Below are 25,265 nucleotides of genomic sequence, written 5' to 3'. Positions count from 1 at the left end.
GTAAAAATGCAAGTAGAAAAATAGGGACCACTACGGTGGGAAGGTAACAGCGTTCCGTGTGCCTTTGGCGTCTAGTCATGCTGGCCACATGACCACGGAGATGTCCTCGGACAAGCGCTGGCTCTTCAGCTTTGAAACGGAGATGAGCACCAGCCCCTAGAGTCGGAAACGACTAGCACACATGTGCGGGGGAACCTTTACCTTTACCTTACCGCCCTATCCCGAAGGACTCAGGGCGGTTCCGAAGGACTCAGGGCGGTTAAATGCATTGATTGAGCAGGGATAGAAAAGGGAGGGGAATACAGGCCAGCTACATGAGCGACAGATTACAAATGCCTTATCAATTAAAAATTATGTGTTGTAAACCCATTGTATTTGTGAGACTTCCTGAGATAATCTGAAAGAGGCACGCATGCTCGGCTTTCTCCTGCTCAAGTATCCTAGAAAACTCTGTTTGTCCCAAAACTTATTACCGTGGAGTGTCCCCATAGGCTGAAATGCTCTGATAATTATTGTCTTTGAGTCCTGATGTTGAATTTGTGTCCAATAAGTTTTATATGCAAAATATCGCCCGTTTCTCCTATAATAGAATCCAGACAGGCATTGCCGGCAAACAGAGCATGTTACGTCGCATTAAAGGAACAGCACGTAACAGCATCTTTAGTCTTATCCGTGAAGTTGTTCAGTCCCAAAATGGTGCTATGAATGTACATGGTAGGGCGAAGCAGACACCTAGATTTGTTCCCATGCTGGCAGTTATCCTGTTGTTTGTGAGAATCGGCTTCAGTTGTGCGACTGTCTGTATGGCTTACCACCAAGTGCTTCAGTAAAGTGTAGTGTCATTGTCCAGGACAGGATGTAGCTTAATAAGTATGTGTTCCGAGTAGTTGGAGCTGATTGTGGAGACAATCAGCAAGGTTGTTTTTTTTCCTCCTCCTGTTTTTGTGACCTACGGCAGTCAGGTGGCATTATTTGACAAGGAATAAATATTACTGAAAATAGAAGGGCTCACAGGTAGTCCTCAACTTATGACCATTTGATTAACGACAGTTCGTGGGTACGAGTCTCAGAAAAAGTGATTTGTAACCTATCCTTGTACATGTCCATTGTCATGTGATCGCAATTCAGGCACTTGGCTTGCATTTATGAGTGGTTGCAGTGTCCCGCAGTGATGGGACCACAGTGTGCAATTCTTCCCAGCTGGTTTCTGACAAAAAACATCAATAGGAGTAGGTGGGTTTGTTTAATGACCGTTGTGATTCATTTAACAGCCATGGTAAAAAAATGGCCATAAAGTCAGATTATGGTCATGGGATGACTTGATTTATGACCACCCCAACTTACCATGAAAGTTCCAGTCCCTATTGTGGTTGTAAGTGAAGGAGTATCTGTATTACCAACTAGGTACATATAGGATTGCAAATAAGTTTTAGTACTCAGAAATTACTAGTTTTATTAATTAAGTGGGCCCAAATAGATTTTGCTTGCTTCAGAATATATCGGTCAGAAAGAGGAAGAATGTATAGTAGGACAGGGGTCCCCCAACCTTTCTGGCACTAGGGCTTAGTTTTGTGGAAGATAATTTTTCCACGGACCGGGCAGGTGGTGGTTTCATGTGCAACCTAGATCTGGCGCATGCGCAGATGAAGCTTTGCTTGTTTATCCACGGTTTGCACGGACTGGTTCCTAACAAGCCACAGACTGGTACCAGTCCACGGCCTAGGGCAGTGATGGCAAACCTTTTAGAGACCGAGTGCCCAAATTGCAACCCAAAACCCACTTACGTATTGTTGGGTGCCGGATGAGCGTGGCCCATTGGGTGGATGTGGCCAATAGGGTGGGTATGGCCCATTGAGCGGGCGTGGCTGCGGTGGTAACGGCAGACTGGGTGGGACTAAAAAGTTCAATCAATCAACTCCAACTTTGCAAGATCTTTTTTTTTCCCACGAGAAGTTGAAATTGATTGATTGAACCTTCACGCAGCGGAGGCCTAAACCAAAAAGGTTTTATAAAATCCAGCTGAAGGCCTAGGACGGGCGATGGCGCATGTGCCCACAGAGAGGGCTCTGCATGCCACCTGTGGCACACGTGCCATAGGTTCACCACCACGGGCCTAGGGGCTGGGGATACTTGTACTAGGACACTGTACAAAGCAGATAAATTTGCTTCCTAAAATTCATGAAATGCTTTTGTCAAAATTGTTTATGTTTGAACTTCAAGTAGAGTTAACACAATGAAAAAAAATAATAAAAATGTAATGTTCATGATAGGCAACTAAACCATTGAAATCATGTACTGCATGCTTATTAAAAATCACAGAAGTGTTGTTTTCAGCACGGTCTGCATGCCCTTGCTGCTTTCACTGTAATGAAAGTAGCATGTCAAAATAGGTTCCATCCCAGAATCGCAGGGCATGTACAAAAGGAACATGACTTAAGTTATTGTTCCACTGCGGTTGTCATCCTGCCACTTCTTGGAACCTTACTGCACATGCTGGCATTTAAACACTTTAAATAGAGGCATATTTTTAACTTCTGTCTGAACCAATGAGTGAAAGGCTCACATATTTCCAATCATTTGAAAGAAAGTCTAGCCCAAATATTGTAAAAAGAAAAAAAGGAAAAAAAAGTATTTCAGATGCATGCTACAGCAAGCTATCATAAAATCTTACTGGGAAAGTGCCGCGAGAAGATCATAATGCTTCATGGTGTCTGCCAATGTATCAACAGCTGACTCTAATGTCAGAAGCAGTTCTATGACAAAACCCTGTAAAAAAGCAAATTTATTATCAGCCAGATACATTTAAAAGCATTAAAACTCAAGTGTCCATATTAACGTTCTGCTGATAAAATACAACATGCAATATACACAGAACAGGTTAGCAATGATTCCTGGCCCTCATAGCAATTCTGCCTAGCATCCACTTGTTTCACCTATTTTCCTACAATTGTATGGACTTGGAAAAGCATTCTGACATATCTTATTCTATCCATCTGATAAGGTAGACATGGTCCACAAAAATTTATGTGAAAATAAAACGATCATTTCCAGGGTGACCTAGAGCTTCTTTTAACATTTAGATGGAGAAATCGCTGTCTAGAGTGGATGAAGTTTGATAGATAGATAGATATTGGAGAGAGAGAGAGAGAGAGAGAGAGAGAGAGAGAGAGAGAGAGAGAGAGAGAGAGAGAGAGAGAGAGAGAGAGAGAGAGAGAGAGAGAGAGAGAGAGAGATAGGTGGGGCCATTCTGGAAGAACTTGCTTTTTAATTGTAATATGCATAAAGTTACACTACAATTTTCATTCATTCCCACCTCAAAATGGAAGAAAATCATCCTAATTTGGTTTTTACTAATCATAGTTATAAAGAGGCAGAAAATAAAGAGTTTGTGTCTGTATATCATTTTAGGATCACAATTATCCAACCCCAGTGTAAGAATCTTTTTGATCAGAAAAGACTAGCGAGCTATAAGCTTTAAAAGTTCAAAATGATTTTTTTCAATGCCATGCTCTATAACTGCTGTAATGTCAACGCTGCTAACGTTGGATGTTTTTGCATTGACAACAGATGGAAATGTAGCCATCTTTTCCCTTTTGCTTTTAGAGTTAGATGATGCTGGGGGGGGGGGGGGAGGATTGTGAATGAGAGTCCAGCTAGACATAACAACACTAAACGTAGCATGAGAATCAAGGTTACTGAGCCCAGAGCTGATAAAGAATTGGCAGGCTGGAGAGCTGGAGAGGAAACCTGCACTTCAAGCTAGTAGGGGAATGTGATTTATGACTGTAAATTGGAGGGAATTGTGCTTTGATACTGTGTGCCCAGGGGAGGGGAAATTCAGTTTCTGGCTTCGATTATGTAAGTGCCGATATTCTGCTACTCGAATAAAAGATCCTTTAAGGTAAACAATGCCTCGAAGTTCTTTTGAAGTGTTTCATCTGTCGGAACCGTGATATAATATTCTTCAGGCACAAATCTCCATTTAACATTCAACTAAAGACAGAAATTAAATTATTGCTTTGTATATTTTCTTGAAAAGCGAAATACCTGAGCTTCTTCTCCTGCATCTCCAACCGTTTCTACAAGCCTGGAGAGAATATCAGAAAGTGTGTCTGCGGAAAGAGGCTGTTTCAGTGCTCTGAAAATCTGAAAAGATCTTCCAGCATAGTGTCGAGAAGAGCAGGAAAGGGCCGTCTGTAGAGCAACTTCACTGAGATGTTGCTCAAGCTGAAATCCAACTGCAAGAAACAGTGAACATTAAGAGGGTGCAAAATTAATTACCACACAACACGCATTTATTTTAGCAAAACTTACAAAAACATGTCATTTATATATATATTTTTGGAAGATGAAATCTAAACGAAACATGTTTCTTCCTGAAACCGCATTTATGTGTGCTGATCGTGACCAATTGAAAGTTTTTCAAAACCTACCTGAACTTGACTGTTTAAATACAGAAACAACATGCTTTAAAAATACAGTTAACAGCTCAGCACTCTTTATGCTTGGATTCTTTGCTGAAACATCCTCATGATTCCAAAGTGGTCCTCGTTTTCTACAGATAGAAAAAAAAAATATCAAACCAGAAGCTCATTAGTCAAAAATAATTCTTTATCAGTCTTGATTCCTTGATTATTTATCAAACCCCTCTTTACAAACATGCAATAACCATATATATTTAGAGTTCTTTGGTAAAAGTTAAATTCTTTTACATTATTTTCTAAAATGAACTCTGCCATTAAATTTAACCACAGGATTCAAGAAACCCTAACTTCCATCCTACATGGAAGATAATTTTTACTCCTAAAATTTACCTAGTGGAGCAATCCGTTCTTAACAGAATTCTAAAATATATTGTAGGGCTTATCCTAACTTTACTGTGTTTCCAGCGGAAATGTTTACCCTTAAAATTCACTAATTCAGTTGCCATTTCCATGGAAGCAAAAGCCCAGTAACGCTGAATATTTCACATTATGACGAAATTATGAAACCTTCATGCAAAAGCTTAGCAGATTGTTGAAAATATATACACATTTCTACACCGCTGAGTAAAAGCCATCATTTAAGTGTTACCTGGAAGTAATAAACTCCATAAGGGACTTCATTTTTTCATTTTGTTCTCCTGAAAGGTCAACTTCATTGAGAATGGTGCTTTGCATCTGGGAAAGGGCAGCGCTTGTGTTTCCTAAACTGATGCTTGAAGAGGTAGAGCTTGAACTGAGTCCTGAGTCAGTCATTGGGGAGGGCTGGTGATCTGGTATAAAATCATTAACACCTAATTACAGAAAGACATAATTACCATTCTTAACATCCTCACAGTGACTTTCAAAAAAATAATAATAAAAAATCCCAGATGTTCTGATTTCTTTGGTCCAGTGTTGGTCAGGAATCTGGACGTGTCTTTTTGCTCTGACTGGAAGCACAGGAGGGAGAGCCAGTGACGTCATGATATTAATGAAGGGGGCTCATCTCATCATTTTCTTTTCAAATCATCCATATTCAATGCAGTTTGGAGGTGGGCGGGGGGATATTTCTCATGACTTAGGAATAGTTCATCTTGATGGAAAGGTTGGGAAACTGTAATCCTAAGCAAGGACCAAACCAATTGTAACGACAGGGCGGCTGTTCCCTCAGAGATGTGGGGGAAAAAACTACCTCATAATTAGAATTTAGTGAACGCCCCCACTCCACGTTATTCAACTGATTTATCCTTTTGAGATATACAAAAAGCAGGAGCTTTCTCATAACAATGGCAATGGTGGAATCAGGGTGGATTAAACTTCAGAGCTGTTGCACCCGCTTCAATGCTTTCTTGCAGAAAACAAAACAGCGTATGTAGAACAGTATTAACTACAACAGGTTCTGCCTTTGTTTTTAGCGTGTGTGCGCGGTCAGTGCACTGCGCATTTAATAAATTCCTTGAAAAAAGAGAGCCTTACTGTTAAGGAGCATACAGGCATCAACTCTTAATTTCTCGTATTAAAGAATTTAAAAACAGCAGTAAATTTATCTATCAAAAGCAAGCAGGGTTTTTTTGGGGGGAGGGGTAAGCTCAAAGTAGTTCCCCAATCTCATCATTAGTGCAGGTTCGCATCCCACCAGGCTCAAGGTTGACTCAGCCTTCCATCCTTCCAAGGTAGGTAAAATGAGGACCCAGATTGTTGGGGGCAATAAACTGACTTTGTAATAATGCCACTTGTGGGGGGGGGGTGAAAGCCCTAATAAGCAGGCATATATAGAATGAAGGCTACTGCTAAGCTTGTAAGCCGCCCTGAGTCTTCGGAGAAGGGCGGGATATAAATGGAATTAAAATAAAAATAAAAAAATAAATCATATGTATGTTCTGAATGTCAATCTGGCCTCAGTACACATTTTCACCAGGAACTGGTCTGTCTTAAGAAAACTGCTATTTCAAGCTTTGAACATTTTACATTTGGAGAGTTTTGTACATCCCCACAACATCCCATTCTAGGGCAGACGCCCAATCCGGTTCTCTGTGTACAGTTATCCTAAATAAATGCCTTTGAAAAATAGAAAGTGGTATAAGATCAGTCTTATTTCATACGCATGGATAGTATAACAAATGAACATGCATGACTAATAAGTCTACATAAGTTATATTTAATAGTGAGGTGCTGCCACCTGGTGAGAAATATTAAAGTGTCATGCACCAAACAAGGATTGAAAAATGAAACAATGAAGAAATTTCTGTCTGAACAATGTATCAGCCCGCTGCATCCCTTCCTGCATTCATTTACCCAGAGAAAATTATAATCAAAGTTTGCAATACGATTTATTGAAAACTGACTCTGAATTCATTACTATAAATAAAATATTTAAAAACCCTGTCCGGAGGAAATATCCTATGCTGGAACTAGGAATTAAGAATTCTTCAAACAATTCTATTACCAGACTGTGACAAGTTTTTGAAACAGAAAAGCCTGCAATCTAGCATTAGTGTACTCTTCAAAAGTTAAAAAATATTATTAATTCCTCTTCGTAGATCTTTAAATCCTGATCTAAATAAAAAATTAATGTTCAGAAGACTTCTAGATAATCAACTTAATGATTCTTATATATTTTTATTACAGTACATGACTTAAGCTGTTAGATCTGAGAGGCCTGTTACCCTTGGTGAAGTCTTGGTTATAAAAATATTAAAGAGGTATTGATTAACATAGCTTTATTAGTTACCTATTCAAGAGAAAAGAATTCCTACCATATTGCTGTGAGAGCTTTTACAGGTAGTCCTCAACTTACGATGATAACTGGGACTAGAATATCTGTTGTGAATCATGGCAGCCATAATCTGAGATCATACGACAGATTCTGATTTTACTGTGGTCTTAAAAGTTGAACCAGGCAGTTGTAAGTGCGAATCCAGATTAGCCGATGGCATCTTTTGCCGGAAACCCAACAAAATTGCTGGAAACATCGCAAATTGTGTTCCTTTGGCCACAGGATGCTGAAATTGGCTGTTAACGTAAGCCAGCTGCCAAGCACCCAAACTCAAATCGCATTGACTGCTGGGGGTTAGGGTAACAGTGGTAAAAGTCTGAAGTTCAGTTGTAATTGACTTTTTTTTAAAGATCGCTGTTAATTGAAACCACTGTTAAGTAGTAAGCTGAGGACTACCTGTACTTTTATTTTCATTATCAACACAGTGCATTTTAAGTCTTGTTGAACTGCCCACCGCCCCCACCCCCGACTAGCATGTGTATTGGTTAGAAAGCTGAAAGTACCCGTGAAGATGCAATCCAAATGTGCTATTTGTTTGATTGTGAGCACCCGGGGTTCATTAAACTCCTTGTTCCTGAGAAGGACAGAAGCCATAGACTGCACGCTACTGTTAGAGCCCATTACTATCAGCAAATGCAACAGGAGGCGTTTACAGTGTTCATATACTTCAGGATGGTGATGATCAAGACCTACATCCAAGGGAAAAAAAAAATGAACGTAGTCAGATCGATGTGCTTGCATGTTACTGTTGCTGATGAAACATGCCTAGCTAGTCCTACTCATTATTTACTGTTGGCATACACTCAAGAGGTAAGAATTCTTACGTAATTATTTTTCACTGCTTGCTCTGGTATATTTATTTATTTTTATTAAATATGAAAAACAATTGTTCTTCCTGAGAGTTCAGTCTTTTAGACCACTGCTACGCTCGCTGAAAATTTCGGTACCACTTGTTCTTCAAAGGTTGGGTGTGTTCTACACTAACCCATCACTTTGGCTTGAATGTGCCAGGCCATAAAACAATGCGGTAGTTAAATGATGCTTCCCAATTTTAACAAAAACTAACTTACCTATAAAAATGGCATGAAGCAAGAGATGCAAGTAATTTCCCCAATCTACCTTTACGCTATGGTCAATTATTAGGTCAGTCAACAGAATCACTGCTACGTTACACCTACAAACCAAAGAAATATCAGTTGAGTTAATTGGGGGGGGGGTGTCAGCGGAATTGATTACTATAACGTATCATTTAAAAATCAGTATCGTAGTTAGACAATTATTTACACTAGAATTGCTACTACTAAAAGCAAATTTGGTTGACAATAATAAAGATTTTAGGTATTGTAAGTTATACATTATGGTAACTATGACAGTAATCTGTTTCTCACTTAGGAAATAATAAATAGATGGATGGATGAATAAAATAAATATTGGCTGTCCCAATAAAGAAATATAGATGCATAATGCCAATATAGCTCAGAACATAAAGAAATATAAAGCAAGGCTTAAACAGCTAGTCTCAAAGTTACGATCCTAATTGGGACTGTAATTTTCATCACTAAGTGAACTGATCATTAAATGCAACACCACACAATTTCACTGCCTAGTGCAGTGGTAGGCAACCTTGGCTCTTTTATGACTCGTGGACTTCAACTCCCAGAATTCCTGAGCCAGCCATTCTGAGGGAAAAGGGAGAGGTTTCCAAGCTGAGCCATGCTGGCTCAGGAATTCTGGGAGTTGAAGTCCACGAGTCATAAAAAAGCCAAGGGTTGCCTACCCCTGGCCTAATGAAGCCAGCAGTCCTGGTTCCAGTCGTTAGGCGAGGACTCAAACTTCTCCTGATGTTATCCATTCAGTCGAGCCCAACTCTTGGTGACTTCTATCATTCAAGTATTTCCACTTCTTCTGATCTTGCACTATTTTGAGTTTTTCTACGCTCTTGGCTGGCGTCATCTCTGACGGTGTCCAGTCACCATGTTCTTTGATAGCCTGGTTTATTTTTACTGCTAATCCATCCAAGTACGACTGCTTTCTCCAGTGAATTCCCCCGCATGACATAGCCAAAGTAAGAAAGACACAATTTTTTGATTTTTGCCTTCTAGGGACATATCTAGTATTACACACTCCTGTACCTGTTTTGCTGTCCAAGGAATATGTCTCTTACTCTCTGCAAATTGCCTCTGTTTCAACTCTCCCCCCCCCCCCAATCTCTACCCTTTGGGCTGCCTTGCATATCATGGCTGAGAGGAAGAAGCCCACCGTATGAAGGCAGTAAGCAGGGAAAAATAATTGATTCATATCTAAAGCTACAGGAGGCACGACATTCAGTGTTTGTACAACCTAGATATCAGCTAATAAAAGGCCAGAAAAACAAATAAGCCTCTTGTGGAAAGATTCTTCCTATACAGTAGTAGAAGAAAGAAAAAGAAAGAAAGAAAGAAAGAAAGAAAGAAAGAAAGAAAGAAAGAAAGAAAGAAAGAAAGAAAGAAAGATTAGCTAGAATTATTTGGATCTGATAAATTAGTCAACAGTTTTAAATTCAATAGGAAGGAAGGAAGGAAGGAAGGAAGGAAGGAAGGAAGGAAGGAAGGAAGGATGGATAAAGAGAAAGAGAGAGAAGGAAGGAAGGAAGGAAGGAAGGAAGGAAGGAAGGAAGGAAGGAAGGAAGGAAGGAAGGAAGGAAGGAAGGAAGGAAGACTTAATTATTAGCCAGAATTATTTGGATCTGATAAATTAGTCAACCGCTTTAAAATCAATGGGACGGAAGGAAGGAAGGAAAGAAAGAAAGAAAAAGAAAGAAAGAAAGAAAGAAAGAAAGAAAGAAAGAAAGAAAGAAAGAAAGAAAGAAAGAAAGGAGGAAGGAAGGAAGCAAGCAAGCAAGCTTCTGTCTTGAAGATAAACTGTGAAGATCCCATTCTCAAAACACAAGGATAATCTGGAAGCAGGATGAGTCATTTCCCCACAAACCTTGTATGTTTCTTGGAAGGAAGACACCACCTTTTAGTTTCTTCCTTTCTTTTCCCAAAAGGAAAATACTCTGCCACAATGTCTTTTAGGCACCTCTTATTCAGAGGGATTTGGGAGGGTCTTAATTTATATCGCTTACCTATGGAGAGACATGCCTGGGGATGATGTTTCGGGCAAATAGTCCACCAACGGTGACCAACAGCCGCCTGAAGGTGGGAAAGGTAATGGCTCTCCTTCGTTGTGTTCCATCACTTTAAGGCGCCAGTTTGAATACAATGGCATCGAATCGCCTGTCAAGAGTATTACGATCTCGAATCAGATATTTCAACTGCATCTGGTTACACTCATTGGAATACGTTATTTTCAAATAGGGGTGCTGCATTTTCTCTATTTCCCATACTTAAGTGACATCCTCTTGCGTTCCAAAAATTTGGACGCGTTCAGGATTCACTGCATCAAAATACTGTTTACGCCCAGGTAGTTCTTGACTTATGGCCACAACCGAGCCCCAAATTTCCGTGGCTCAGCGAGACGTTTGCCAAGTGAGTTTTGCCCCGTTTTATTAACCTTCCTCGCCAAAGTTGCTAAGGGAATCACTGCAGCTGGTAAGATAGCGACACGGTTGTGAAGTGACTCTGGCCTCCCCACTGACTTTGCCTGTCAGAAGGTCGTATGATCCCGGGACACCGCAACCGTCACAAAATATGAGCCGGTTGCCGAGAATTCGAATACTGATCACGTGACCATGGGGATGATGTTGCAATGGTCGTGTGAAAACGGTCGTTAAGTCATTTCTTCGGCGCTGTATCTTTGTAACTTTGAACGGTCGCTAAGCCAACTTTGGTAAGTTGAGGATTGCCTGTAGTCCTAAAAGCAACAGGCATCAAAGTCTAGTGCAAGACTGAGTTGAATAAAGAAAAAAAAAACTATCAACGATCATTTCTGACAATCAAGTAAAAACATGTGGATGTGATTCTTATATCCTCCATGCTTTTCTTAGATTAAGGGTTAGCTCAAATTGTCAAACTATCATAGAAGAAAGGTGCTTTAAAGTATGTTATTTATGGTATATATGTATGGCATGTAATATGGTGTATAATTACACTACTCTTTGCCAGGTAACGTACTAGTGTCTCCAACATACAGTACAAGGAAAAATTAAAACAATTAAGCAAACGGGCTTCAGCTGAATAAACAAATAAAGATAATAGATTTTTCTGTAAAAATTCCGTGCATGGAAGTGACAGTTAAACCTTGTGTTGTTGAAAGGAAATAAAAGATTGAATTACTTTTTTCTTCTTCGTATGAGCCGCCTGAACTGCTGCTGTATCGGGATTCTAGCCTATGATGCTGGCGGTTCAGATTACTGTTCAATCCACTATAGATATCCAGGTGGATGTAACTAAAGCGAGAAACACAGTGTTATGAAAGACCACGTTTCTATTCGTCCATGTAGCTGTACGTTTATCCAGTCAAACATTCCATTTAAAAATTAGTTACATGCCCTTTACTTCAGTGGGCTAATGCCTCCTTAAGTAACACCAGCTGCCTGCAATTAGTGCAGGTTCGAGTCCCACCAGGCTCAAGGTTGACTCAGCCTTCCATCCTTCCGAGGTAGGTAAAATGAGGACCCAGATTGTTGGGGGCAATAAACTGACTTTGTAAAAATGCCGCTTTGGGGGGGGGGCGCGAAAGCCCTAATAAGCAGGCATATACATAGAATGAAGGCTATTGCTAAGCACATTTGATTTGTGCTTTAGATTGTAAGCCGCCCTGAGTCTTCGGAGAAGGGCGGGATATAAATGGGATTAAAAAAACAAAAACGAGTCAGTTTAAACCACAAATAAGTATACTATGGCAGGCATGTCAAACTCGCGACGTCACGTGACATCATGCAACATTATCGGGGCAGTTTGGCCATTGCCGACAATGGGGTGGGCGCGGCTTCCACGTGACGCACCCGGCCTGCAGTTTGACACCCCTGTACTATGAGAACACAAGCATGCTAGAAGTCAGAATCGAAGAATCCTGAACATGCCAGGAGTCAGAATCAAAGAATCCTGAACATGCCAGGAGTCAGAATCAAAGAATCCTGAACAAGCCAGGAGTCAGAATTGAAGAATCCTGGGAAGCGTGCCTTCTGTGTCCTTCCCGTTCAGAACAGACCTGAAAATAACAGGAACCCAGTGTCTAAAAGACAGTGGGAAACTAGTAATGTACTATCAAATCTCATGTAAACCCCTGAGAAAGCCCAGAATTTCTAATTGCCGACTTGGAGGACAATTCAGCTGAAGTACTTTTAATATTTATAAAACCAATGATATGAGCAAGAAAATTCAGATACATAAATCCAGCCATTGCTGGTCCAGGGACCGAGGAGTTGGGGACCCCTTGTCTTAAAAAGACAAGTCTCAAATTCTCTATCCTGAGAACAGAGGGCAGAAAAGGTGACAAAAAGCCACTCTGACAAGCTGGCACGCATTCACAATAAAAGTACCTGCAGAGTCATTATCAGAAACTATAATATGTGGTCACCACCATTTAATCAAGTTGCAGTTTAGGCTTTGTTAGTTAGGGCTAGGAAGTTTGTATTTTAAGAAAACAACCAGTATTTCAAATCTTATACATCCTTCTTACCTTTCCTCAATGCTATCTTTCGTAAGCTTGTTGTTGTGATTACCATCTGTGGGTGCCACCATTGTATTGCTACTGGAAGTAGTTCCTGGAAATTAAGAGTGGTACATTTGGAAATGAGCGCCGGAACAACCGCAAAACAGAATTTCTGAAAGCCTCTTTTTGAAACTCTGAGAAATCATCGCAATTACCATTACCCCTATTCTCAAGAGAACAATAATCCTCCCAAAGTAATTTAGAGATATTACTACAGAATTCTAAATAAAAGGACAATGAAGAAAGACGATCTAAAATAATTTCACAAGGCGGCATGTAATGGCTGGGGAGAAGAAGCGAGGCTTCTATTTAGCAGACTCCTGCAGTGAAGTCACGTTTTCAAAGGCCAATCAATCCACTCAACGTTAATGGTTCGGGGAAGGGATCAACCCAACTATCCAGCTAAGAAGAGTTTTGGGGTGCCCTGACCTGCTTTCTTTCATCTGTCTCCATTTTATGATTTCCATATAAGCTTTCCTCCACAAGCTTTGTGCCAAATACGCAAGTCACAGAATGACGGAGTTCATTTTTGAATCAAAAGTATATTTTGGATTCAAAGGTTGGCAAACTGACACAGATCAGAAGGCTTTCACATCTCCCTTCCTTCCTTCCTTCCTTCCTTCCTTCCTTCCTTCCTTTCTTTCCTTCCTTTACAATGAAGTTATTTACAACATAATTCAGGTGTCAGAATTACTTCTAAATCTTTCTCTTAAGAGTCTATACCAGTGATGGCAAACCTTTTAGAGATCGAGTGCTCAAACTGCAACCCAAAATGCACTTATGTATGGTGCCGGGTGGGCGTGGCTGAGGTGGTAACGGCAGACTGGGTGGGACTATAAAAGTTCAATCAATCAATTCCAACTTTGTGAGAAGCTGAAATTGATAGATTGAACTTTTTTTTTTTTTGGCACACGGCGGCGGAGGCCTAAAGCGAAAAGGTTTTATAAAACCCAGCTGAAGGCCTGAGACGGCGCGCATGCCCGCAGAGAGGGCTCTGCGTGTCACCTGTGGCACGCGTGCCATAGGTTCACCACCACGGGTCTATAGCCCTTCCAGCTCTCCCTATGAACTGCTTTACTTCCTCCTGCTTCACTGCACTCCATCCACTTTCTGGATTATCAAGAGAGTAAAAATAAAAGAATATGCTGGATTGCTGCTTACACGTTTTGCCTGGATTTGCTCAACCTAACGCCTTCTCCTGGGGTTAAGGTAAGAGTCTTTCTTAGGGTCTTCTGCCAAGTCCCCTCAGAGACCAGGACTCCACAACTGATTCCCTCCCCCCCTTCCTGTCTTGGGTGAAGACGCTGTCTCTTCTCCAGGGCAGGGGTAGGCAACCTTGGAATTCTGGGAGTTGAAGTCCACGAGTCATAAAAGATCCGAGGTTTCCCACCCCTGCTCCAGGGAAACCACCTGTGGACTTTTCTCCCTCTCTCACCAGGAACCTACACCTGCTCTCCACGCTCCTGTAACTTTACTCTCCAGCCACTCTTTTTCTGTCTTCTTCTTCTTCTCTCTGTCCCCAATTTTGGGTTAGATTGACAGCATGCCCCCTAGAACTGAGAAGGTGGGTGCTCCCCTCATGCCTCCCAACGTGTGTGTGTGTGTGTGTGTGTGTGTAGACCCATTATGTCTACATCTCCTTATAAAAGCTCTGGCTAGCAGCCAGGTCAGTTCATCAGCCTTCCTGACAGCACAACTGTCCTTCAAAGCCACAGTCAAAACGCTTCCCTTCTCTCTCTCCCTTTGCTGTCTCACACCAACAAAACAGCAGTCGTACCAGGCTACTAAAAACCATAAGATACAGAAGCAAAATTATAGTCTCAAGAGTCGAACAGCCCTGCAATTAGTCCCAACTATTCTAATAAAACTTTTTATTTTTCTTAAAATCGGCTCTTCTATGTCACTGGCTGTGCTAGGTAAAGCATGCGGCAGTGCCAGGTTACTAAAAACCGTAAGATACAGAAGCAAAATTATAGCCTCAAAAGTCGAACAGCCCTGCAATTAGTCCCAACTATTCCAATAAAACTTTTTTTCTTAAAATCGTCTCTTATATGTCACTGGCTGTGCTAGGTAAAGCATGCGGCAGTGCCAGGCTACTAAAAACCATAAGATACAGAAGCAAAATTATAGCCTCAAGAGTCAAACAGCCCTGCAATTAGTCCCAACTATTCCAATAAAACTTTTTTTCTTAAAATCGTCTCTTCTATGTCACTGGCTGTGCTAGGTAAAGCATGCGGCAGTGCCAGGCTACTAAAAACCATAAGATACAGAAGCAAAATTATAGCCTCAAGAGTCGAACAGCCCTGCAATTAGTCCCAACTATTCCAATAAAACTATTCCAAGGGGATGGAACAGCTCAACAGGCAAGATGGCAAAATTTCTAAATTTGAGGAGCAGGCCCACAAAAGGGCACTGCTTCTTTAACAAAGTGCTGCCACCCGTGGCACCCAAGCCTGCTCTTGAAGTATTCGTTCTGTTTTGCATCCAAACGGCTGTGCATCCCAGGATGTTGCCCAACGGTGAAGTGAATATCTCTGTCCTGATAGGTTAAAAAACAGTTTGATGTCAGTGTCTCACCTGAGGTGACAGAAGGGATTTTGTAACTAGAAGTGATACGGTAATATGGTGGGTTGTCCATATGTGTCACTCCAGAACTAACGGGATCAGTAAGCTGTAGTTCGCTAACCAACTCTTCCAAAAGCTGCATAGTTTTATCTCGACCCAAGTAAACAATTACCTTCTTCACCTGCCATTCAAAGAGAAAATAAGAACATTAAGAGCACTATTAAATATACTAGAAAAGTAGATTGTATTTAATTTTTTTTTAAAAAAAAACCCTGTAAATTTAGATAATTGAATTTTTCACTGGCAGACAAATTACCAAACCAGTTCTTAAACTGTCTTATAACTAGTAACTAACTTACAACTGTCTTTTGACTTATAACTAAAGAGACTGGGCAACCATTTGTCTGAAATGATAAGAGGGTCTTCCTGCCTAGAGCAAGGGGTTGGACTAGACAACCTCCAAGGCCCTGTCCAATTCTATTATTCCATGTTCTTAGTTAACTACTAACAGTCAAAGCAACTGGGTGGTAGATAAGAGTCAACGGAATTCAAGGTGGGCTGGACTTAAGATCTTGTTATTCTACTGTATGTTCCAATCATGTTTCATTATTTTTGAAGCTGCACCTGGTAGAAAAGCAAAACCAAGGTATTCTAAATAAATCCGTCGCATATTTAAATATTTAATATTTCACCATCTGAAATGTTTGATCAAATAGAACTCTGTTAATAAGATTCCCCCCCATAAAGTAAATTAAGTTATATAATTTTTAGAAATGCTTCATACTTAAGCTCCTGCTGAAAACAACGTGTTTATTAGCTCAGTATAATCTGTATTTAACAGAGTAACTGAAGTAAAACTTTGCATTTCAGCTTAAAAGTGCCATGATAGTTCCTAAATGTTTCCCGACATGGTATTACTTTTGTTTAGAAATTCTTACAACATTTGTATCCTATTTTAGACGCGTTTATTTTTTATAACAAATGTTCCAACTGCTATGTAAAGTCCAACAAAGGGCTAAACATCATAGGAATTGGCCCGGGAGCTGGAATTTTATTCCATATATTATCGGCCTGTCCCCAATTCTTTCTCCCTTTCTCTCTCTCCTTTTTATACACAACTCAAGGTGGCCAAGATAGCTTTTTCCTTTTTCTTCCTATTTTCCCCATAATAACTCTGTGGGGAGAGTTGGAGGAGAGGACAGGGCCTGGCCTGGTTGTTCAGTCAATAGTCCCAAATCCGGAGGCCTATTTTTCACCAGATGTCCAGAAATTCAAACACCTAGTGTGGCCTTTATTGACCCAGGCAATGACCGCAACTGGGTTTCTGTATTTATGTCTCATAAATGTTTCAAATCTTTCCCTTTTATGGGAGGGACACTCTTTGTCTGACTCCCAGCATGGTTGAATTTTTGGCATAACTCTCCTCTTTCTCAGAGCACACAAGCCCCAGAAGCACGTCAAAGTAATGCTTCACTGGGAGGTTGTTGTTGTTGTTGTTGTTGTTGTTAATAATAATAATAAAGTTGGAAGGGACCTTGGAGGTCATCTAGTCCAACCCCCTGCTCAGGCAGGAAACCTTATACCATTTCAGGCAAATGGCTGTCCAGTCAATTTATAATTATTATAAATAATTATTTAATTATAATAAACGGATTGTTCTGCTTTCATTCTGACTCTGCTTTGACCGCAGACAACCGCAATAACACGGTCAGACTAAAAGTGATTCTTAAAATAAAACGTCTGTGCTTATTAACAGGTGGACCTTGAGTTATAACCAGTCGCTTAGTGACTGTCTGAAGTATGAAAAAGGGGACTTATGGACCCACAGCAAAGTTCTGAAGATCAGGCCCTCACGGCAGCAGAAAAAAAATATAAAATTGGGTTGGTCCATTTTACAACCGTTACAATTTACGACCTAATGGGCAGGCTCCATTATAGTCATAAGTCCAAGGCTACCTGCATTCAATATATACGATTGCCTATCTCACCACTGCAAGGAATAGGAAAATAAGTTCCGTGTAACTTACGTAAGGCAAAAGGCTGGGCTCACTATTTACTCCACAAATGCTGATTAAAAAATGCAGAATTATTTTCAGATTCTTTGGCCAACTGTCTGCTAGCGTAATCCAAACATTTTCAATCTCTGACCAAGCCACTTCATCACCATACTAGGAAACAAAAGTTGAGATGTGAATTATTCCTCTTATTTAAAAATTAAATGCTCAAAGAGATATATCATGAAACCGCTGGGCATAATTTAATGTATTTTATGCAGAAGGTAGTTCCACAACGCTCAACGCATTTTTCTCTCTAGTTTGCTTTAAAAAAAACAACAACCAGTCGACTCTGGCTGCAACGTTACTTTTTTCCTGTTTAGTGCAGCTTAAATATAAACTTGCTTTTCTTTTCTGTCTTTCCGTGCTCGAAAAATACAGTTTACAGGCCTTAGCATTCCCCTAGTGACAAATTGGAGGAAACAACAAAACTCTCCAAATAACCCGTCAATTGCCCTACGCTTCATTCAACTTACCTTTGCTGTCATATACATTAGGTTGTTTAAAACTAAAGCAGTTGCCTGGGGTGACCCCCAACCTTCGCCTCTCAACCAGCGCCTGCTGTTCACCATCAATTCTCGGTCTTTTAGGAGATCCTCTTCATCTTCGTCTGGCCGTCGAATTGTGGGTAAAGGTTTCACATCCATTAATTCAATATTATTCATCCATGGCAGCAAATAGTGGAGCATCACCTGTCTTCCGGAAGGATGTGCTGTTTGAATTCTCTGGCTTACCTCTGTGTTGTAAAAATTTAAAGGTAAGAAAATATATACCTATCTATATCTATATCGAATATATCTATATCTATCTATCTCTATGTATCTAATTATCTATGTATCTATCTATCTATACGTATATGTATATGTATCTATCTATCATCTATCTATCTATCATCTATCTATCTATCTATCTATCTATCTATCTATCTATCTATCTATCTATCTATCTATCTATCTATCTATCTATCTATCTATCTATCTATCTATCTATAAAGGTAAAGGTTCCCCCACACATGCGTGCTAGTCGTTTCCGACTCTAGGGGCCGGTGCTCATCTCCATTTCAAAGCCGAAGAGCCAGCGCTTGTCCGAGGACGTCTCCGTGGTCATGTGGCCGGCATGACTAGACGCCAAAGGCGCACGGAACGCTGTTACCTTCCCACCGGAGTGGTCCCTATTTTTCTACTTGCATTTTTACGTGCTTTCGAACTGCTAGGTTGGCAGAAGCTGGGACGAGTAACAGGCGCTCACTCTGCTACGCGGCACTCGGGATTCGACCCGCCAAATTGCCGGACCTTCTGATCGACAAGCTCAGCATCCTAACCCACTGACCCACCTGCTATATTTATATCTATATATAATTACAAAACTAATGTATTGGCAGCCGTTTAAGCTTTTGCTGTTCCTGAAAATAGCTATTGCTTCCATGTGAAATGAAGGTCAGGTTGCGAAAAGAAAGGGGGAATCTTCCATTACAGGGCAAAAAGGCTGGAAGAAGGAGGCAGAAAGAAAGACACTCCTATAAATTCTGATAACCTTATCTTCTGGATTGGAAAGTCAGTCTACGTCTTGATACCGCCCCCAATACCACCAATGCCTGCTGAAAATGGTCCCAGAGAAAAGTGAATTGCTGTAAGACTGTGCCTCTCCCTTCCCAATTCCCTGAACAAAGCTAGGAGGGTGCCATGACTGATGGGAGTCAAAAGCCACTAAGAGATCAAGAAGAACCAGAATGGATGCACAAAAATGATCAGTGTTGTCTCAGTGCTGCAAGCGCGTTTGAATCCACACTGCAAGAACTCCAGATAATCATGCACAGAGAGGAACAACCGTATATTAATTGCTTTAGAACAAGGCAATATTATTAAATTGAAGATTAGTTAGGACAGGGGTCAGCAACCTGAAACAGTGAAAGAGCCACTCGGAACCGGTTCCCTCACAAAAGGAAAAACTGGGAGCCGCAAAAAATGTGTGCACATGCACGTACATGCGCGCAACAGGGTTTGACTGGAGAGTGGAGCCAAGGCGAGATATGCACCTACCCTGCATATTTGAATTGATTGGTTGAACGTTTTTAGTCCCACTTTTTTTTTTTTTGAACTGCACATGGCAGAGGACTGGGAGCTGCAGGAGACGGCTGAAAGAGCCGCATGCGGCTCCGGAGCCGCGGGCTGCAGACCTGTGAGTTAGGATAATGCTTTGTTCTTGGCTTGACGAGTATAAATAAATAAAAAGGCAAACTATAGTTAATTGCTGGTTGGTGGGCTAAGACAGGAACAATACTATAAGGTGATGCGTATCTGTGCGGTGCTTATTCGTAAGAAGGGTTATGATGATTAGAGACCATAATAATTAGAGATTATGGACCAACACCATACTCCTTAATGGTAAGAGTAATAGACAGCACACACAGGGCAGTGTTAAGAGGAAAAAAATAGTTTTGGCAGTTCAATAATTCTGAACAACAGGCATTAAGAAATATACTTTTTAAGGAAACATATACCTGAAAATATTGCAAGAGTTAATTCTGGGTATGTTCTTGCTAATTCTTCTGAGAGCTGATAATAGGATGCAGAATATAAATGTGGCAAGGGTGAAGGCTGACTCAATATTCCATCCGTTCTCTGAACCTCCAGTTTATGAGCGTAGCGAAACATCTTGGGCTCCAGGATCTAGAAAACATAAATGTATTCAAATTACTAAACAGTATCAAATTACGGAATCACACACAAACAGAGAGAGAAAAAATGTTAACTATGCGTTCTTTCTCACTTTTTTAAAACTGTTGCTTAAAACATGATGCAGCTTCTAGGTCTACCACAGCCCAAGTTTAGGATACGGTAGTGTTTCTCAACCTTAGCGACTTTAAAATGAATGGACTTCAACTTCTAGAATCCTCTAACCCAGGGGTAGGCAACCTTTGGCTCTTTTATGACTCGTGGACTTCAACTCCCAGAATTCCTGAGCCAGCGTGGCTCAGCTCGGAAACCTCTCCCTTTCCCCTCAGCATGGCTGGCTCAGGAATTCTGGGAGTTGAAGTCCACGAGACATAAAGCGGCCTAGGCCTAGGCCAGGGGTAGGCAAACCTTGGCTCTTTTATGACTCGTGGACTTCAACTCCCAGAATTCCTGAGCCAGCGTGCCTCAGCTTGGAAATCTCTCCCTTTCCCCTCAGCATGGCTGGCTCAGGAATTCTGGGAGTTGAAGTCCACGAGTCATAAAGCGGCCTAGGCCTAGGCCAGGGGTAGGCAAACCTTGGCTCTTTTATGACTCGTGGACTTCAACTCCCAGAATTCCTGAGCCAGCGTGGCTCAGCTCAGAAACCTCTCCCTTTCCCCTCAGCATGGCTGGCTCAGGAATTCTGGGAGTTGAAGTCCACGAGTCATAAAAAAGAGCCAGGATTGCCTACCCCTGGTCTAACCAGTTGGGACTGAGAAACACTAAGATAGACACTTTGCCTATTTGACCACCCTGAAGGTGGCATGGGACGTGGTGGCGAACGAAAGGGAGCCATTGAGACTTTTTTTTCCCTTTTAATTTAGGATGAGCTCTGCAGAAGAATTTTTTTTAAAGACATGTTTTTTCTTGCAGATACATCTGTTTTGTCTCTTGATTATCTCCTCCCCCAACAAGGGGAAAATGTTTATTTCTGTGAGTATTCAATTTTTGTTTCTGAAAGGCTGTCCGTTATATTTTACCCCTTACAGACAGCCCAAATAAAATACCTTAAAGGCTATGGAGAGAGAGAAAAAAAACTATTCCCACTGGGCCAATCGGTGGAAACTTTCCTGAAATTAATTGCGGTGATCTACAGTACCAACCTGTTAAATATTGATTGTTTTAATACTGTTTTTTTCAAAACGGAATTAAAATTTAAAAGCTTCAAACAAAAATATTTTAGGTACTGATAAAAACATTTCATACTAACTTGCAAGAGCTGCATAGCAACTTCATAGATAGCTCGGGAAGAATCAGCTGCTTTAAATAATATAAGATTGAGAAGAGTAACCGTATCACACTGGTAATCCCTATGAAGAAAAAAAAGTATTATTAACTAAGCAGCTTAAAATAGAATAAATTAAATACTTTAAAAATGTACAACGTGAACCTATGTATCGTATAACAGGGTTCCCCAACCTGCGGGCCACGGCCCAGTAGTGAGCTGTGGCTTGCTGGCCACCGAGCTGCGGGACAGACTGGCCAGACCCCCTTGCGCTAGCGCCGTGGCCTCAGCGCACGAAAATGGGATGCCGCTGCGCCTCGGGGTGAGAAAACGGGCCACTGCTGCGCCAAGGGCCGTGAAAACGGGCCACCACTACACCAAGGGGTGCAAAAATGGGGCAGGGCTAGTGAGTGCATGTGTTGGGCTAGCCCCTCCCTGTTTGCATCGTGCACGTGCTCGTGGGCACACACGCACGTAAAATGCTTCCCCCTCCCTTTTCCTCCGGTCCACCAACCAAGAAAGCTTGGTGACCTCTGCCATATAAGGATACTTAGAAAGTTCCTCTATTTCCAATGATCTGATTAGCTCTGTTCAAACGATGCATTTCATTTAGTTAATTACTAAACCAATCTATGGCTACAAATTCTAGCTCGTGATTCAATGGTAGCAAAAAAATTCCGAAAGTTCTCTTTGCTTCAATGTAGGGGTTAATTGGATTTTTGCAGCACTGATTTTATTTTAATAAATAAAAATAATTGGATTTTTGCAGCACTGATATAATAGTCATACTCAAAACGTTATTTCCTTACCAGTGATTTTTGACACTACACAATCACATTAATTAGGTTCAAGCTAGAATATGGGGGAATGCACAACAGTCACCCAGTTTCTCCAGGAGATATCATGAATCCTTTTATCAGCAGACTTAACAGGACTACTGTTCCCTACTGATTAGACCGGAAATGGGGAACTATGGCCCCTTTTATGAGTTGTCGACTTCAACTCCCAGAATTCCTGAGCCAGCATGGCTGGCCCCGGAATTTTAAGAGTTAAAAAGTCCACAGGTCATCCCTGGATTGGACAGTGGGCAGCGGACACAATAGCACATGACAAGAATCCAGCACAAAGGAGGTTTATTCTGTGGCTGTCAAGATTCTGCCAATGAATTGTGCAACTCACAGCAGAATTTTGAACTGTTCCTCAGAGAACTGATTAGACAGAGCTTTAGAATTACCCTTCTTTTGTATTCTTACAATATCCACACAAAACAGCTGAGTAAGTTAATGTAATCCTCACCTCCCCCACAGCAGATCAGATGGTGCTGGTTTATGTTACGCTTATCCTGATAGTAACCCAAGTATGCATATAGATTGGTGGGGAGAATCTGAAGTTACCCACCTTTTGAACTGCTATTCTCCTCACCTGTAGCTGTGTTTTTAAAAATTGATTATCTGTAAAATTTAGAGAGCCACTCTTTCCCCACCACATACAATTGCAACTTCAATTGATTCTATTATAGCTAGTCCTTGACTTATGAGCACAATCGGGACTGGAGATCTGATTAAGCACCTACATGTCCAGACCCATTTTTCTGACTTTGTTGTTGTTGTTGTTGGCGATTGTTAAGGAAATCCCTGAGGCTGTTAAGTGAATCAAGTGGTTGTTAAGCAAATGGCATTGTCATTAAGCGAACCCATTCTCCTGAATAATGTGCCCATCGGATGCTTCAACTGCCAAGTGCCTGCAGTCATGTGATCATGGGGGGGAAGAGAGAGAGAGAGAGAGGAAGAGAGAGAGAGAGAGAGAGAGAGAGAGAGAGAGAGAGAGAGAGAGAGAGAGAGAGAGAGAGAGAGAGAATGAGAATGAATGAATGTGTGCTGTGACATTTTACAATGGCCCAAAGTGCTTTATGGGCTAAAAAAAGAGAACCTTTTCCATGGCAGTCGTAACTCCGAGCAGTAGTAAAATGAGCAGTTGTTAAGTCATTCTAAATTCTTTCTCTAATACCTGTTTTGGAATACGCTGGCTATGGCTTTAAAACATCCAGCTGCTACACGCTTAGAGCCTGTATAACAACGGTCTACAGCCCAATACATGAGGTTACTCTGGTCAGGGTTGAGCTCCAACAGCAACATAACTGCTTCACAACCAAGTTGATGCACCTAGAGAAATACAGTATAAAATCCAAGTTCTACCCTGCTGCCATGGATGTACATTCTTTGTTTCTAGTAACAAATATCTAAGTACACATAAAGAGAAAAGGCTTACTCTATAGAATTCCCTCAATTAAGCTATTGTTAAATAGTGGGAGGAACCTATGGGCAACATGCATTTGCAGCCTCTAGAGCAGGGGTCCTCACACTTGGCAACTTTAACACTTGTGGACTTCAATTCCCAGAATTCCTCAGCCGTCTTAAAGTTGCCAAGGTTGAGGACCCCTGCTCTAGTTTCCCAAGAAGCCAGAAGCAAAATTTTGAACTTTATTTTTTCACGGGAAGGGAGATTGAACATTTTAAGAGACCCAAATATTCCAAAGTTAGCCATTCCTCCCCCCCTCCCGGTTCTGGAAATTGAGAAGCGAAATGGATTATAATTCCAAATTCCCTCAGTCTTTCAAATTGAGAAAAGAGGGTTGCTAAAAGGAATGTAATACAGCAATATTATTATTTGAATTATATTATTTGTATAGTTATTGCTTTTAACCTTGTAAGCCATCCAATCGCCTTGTGGTGAGATGGTTGGCTGAAAAATTGAATAAATAAATATCAAAATGTGGGTTTGTCCTCTCTGAACACCAGGTCACCAACATTTACTTGTTACCTCCTGGCAGAGGAGAAGAGCAGCTTGTAGGTCAAAAAAAGCTTATCTACCCTTGAAACAGGCTAAATAATTTATGTCTTTCCTGAACTCAATATTTTTTTTTTAAAAAAAATCCAAACCAAAGAGACAGATCTCTCATTCTATTAGGATTAGATGTCCTGATTTTAATTATTTTTCGTCTATAAGGAGCTATCTTTTTCTCAGTTTCTCTACATTTAACCCCCTGATTATCTAACTTCAAACAGAGATTTTAAGTTATCAATATTATACACAATACCTTCTTATCCTGAGAATCCAAAATATTATCTAGCCATTTGTATAGATAGCCATCCGGTGAAAGTCCTACATTATCCGCAACTGGACCACAACAAAGCACTGCAGACATTGCCTTAAAAAAATGGATTAAAATATCAGACAAACTGGACTGTTTTTCTATTTACATTTTTTTTTAAAAAAAGTCTGCTAAATATATTCTATATATTTATATCATATTTATAGTCATACGAGGGCAATTCGGAAACAAACCTCCATTTGTTATCAATGACAAATACGGGCAGATACAGAACTTTTATTCTACACATTAGAAAACTGCAACATTACATTACTTTTCGACATAATCGCCGTTCAAACTGAGGCACTTGTCGTAACGTCTTACAAGATTTGAAATTCCTGAGTTGTAGTTGCTTGGCGCCGAATCTGGGCTATAAAGGGGGGTGGGATCAAAACCATCCCAACGGAACTGCTTCAACAGTTTTTGGGTGCGCCTAGCAGTGTGCAGGCGGGCATTATCGTGAACCAACACCACACTGGAAGTGGTGCCATAGAAAATCCCGCCAAATGTGAAGATGCCAAAGGGGTACTGCTAATAAAGTTCATGAAGCATGGTTCAACCATCAATTCAGAAGTCCACTGTGAAACGTCCCAAAAACTCAGACGAGCCATCCATAAGAAGCGTCGGGACAGACTGACTTCCAGTGTGGTGTTGGTTCACAATAATGCTCGCCTGCACAC

General features: G+C 40.9%; 1 protein-coding gene across 5 annotated transcripts in view; it reads right to left on the bottom strand.

Moving 5' to 3' along the window:
- The window catches only part of FRYL (FRY like transcription coactivator), a 143,974-nt gene that overhangs the window by 39,011 nt on the left and 79,698 nt on the right, over positions 1–25,265 (bottom strand). For all 5 annotated transcript variants that reach the window (XR_014027030.1, XM_081332088.1, XM_081332085.1 and 2 more), the window contains 16 exons: positions 24,532–24,642; positions 23,442–23,596; positions 21,420–21,519; positions 19,996–20,164; positions 17,972–18,231; positions 17,469–17,609; positions 15,454–15,622; positions 12,844–12,928; positions 11,496–11,608; positions 10,346–10,496; positions 8,310–8,413; positions 7,743–7,928; positions 5,074–5,275; positions 4,434–4,555; positions 4,048–4,238; positions 2,672–2,766 (listed from right to left, as the gene is read on the bottom strand). Coding sequence is in view for 4 of the 5 variants with exons in the window: in XM_081332088.1 (XP_081188214.1) it covers positions 2,672–2,766; positions 4,048–4,238; positions 4,434–4,555; positions 5,074–5,275; positions 7,743–7,928; positions 8,310–8,413; positions 10,346–10,496; positions 11,496–11,608; positions 12,844–12,928; positions 15,454–15,622; positions 17,469–17,609; positions 17,972–18,231; positions 19,996–20,164; positions 21,420–21,519; positions 23,442–23,596; positions 24,532–24,642 (2,354 nt within the window). In the remaining variant the exon portion in view is untranslated. The remainder of the gene's footprint in view (positions 1–2,671; positions 2,767–4,047; positions 4,239–4,433; positions 4,556–5,073; positions 5,276–7,742; positions 7,929–8,309; positions 8,414–10,345; positions 10,497–11,495; positions 11,609–12,843; positions 12,929–15,453; positions 15,623–17,468; positions 17,610–17,971; positions 18,232–19,995; positions 20,165–21,419; positions 21,520–23,441; positions 23,597–24,531; positions 24,643–25,265) is intronic.

This window comes from Vipera berus, assembly GCF_964194415.1.
Source record: "Vipera berus genome assembly, chromosome: 7".
Taxonomy (NCBI): domain Eukaryota; kingdom Metazoa; phylum Chordata; class Lepidosauria; order Squamata; family Viperidae; genus Vipera; species Vipera berus.
The sequence above is the reverse complement of the archived record's forward strand: the minus strand, read 5'-3'. Positions and strand labels throughout refer to the sequence as shown.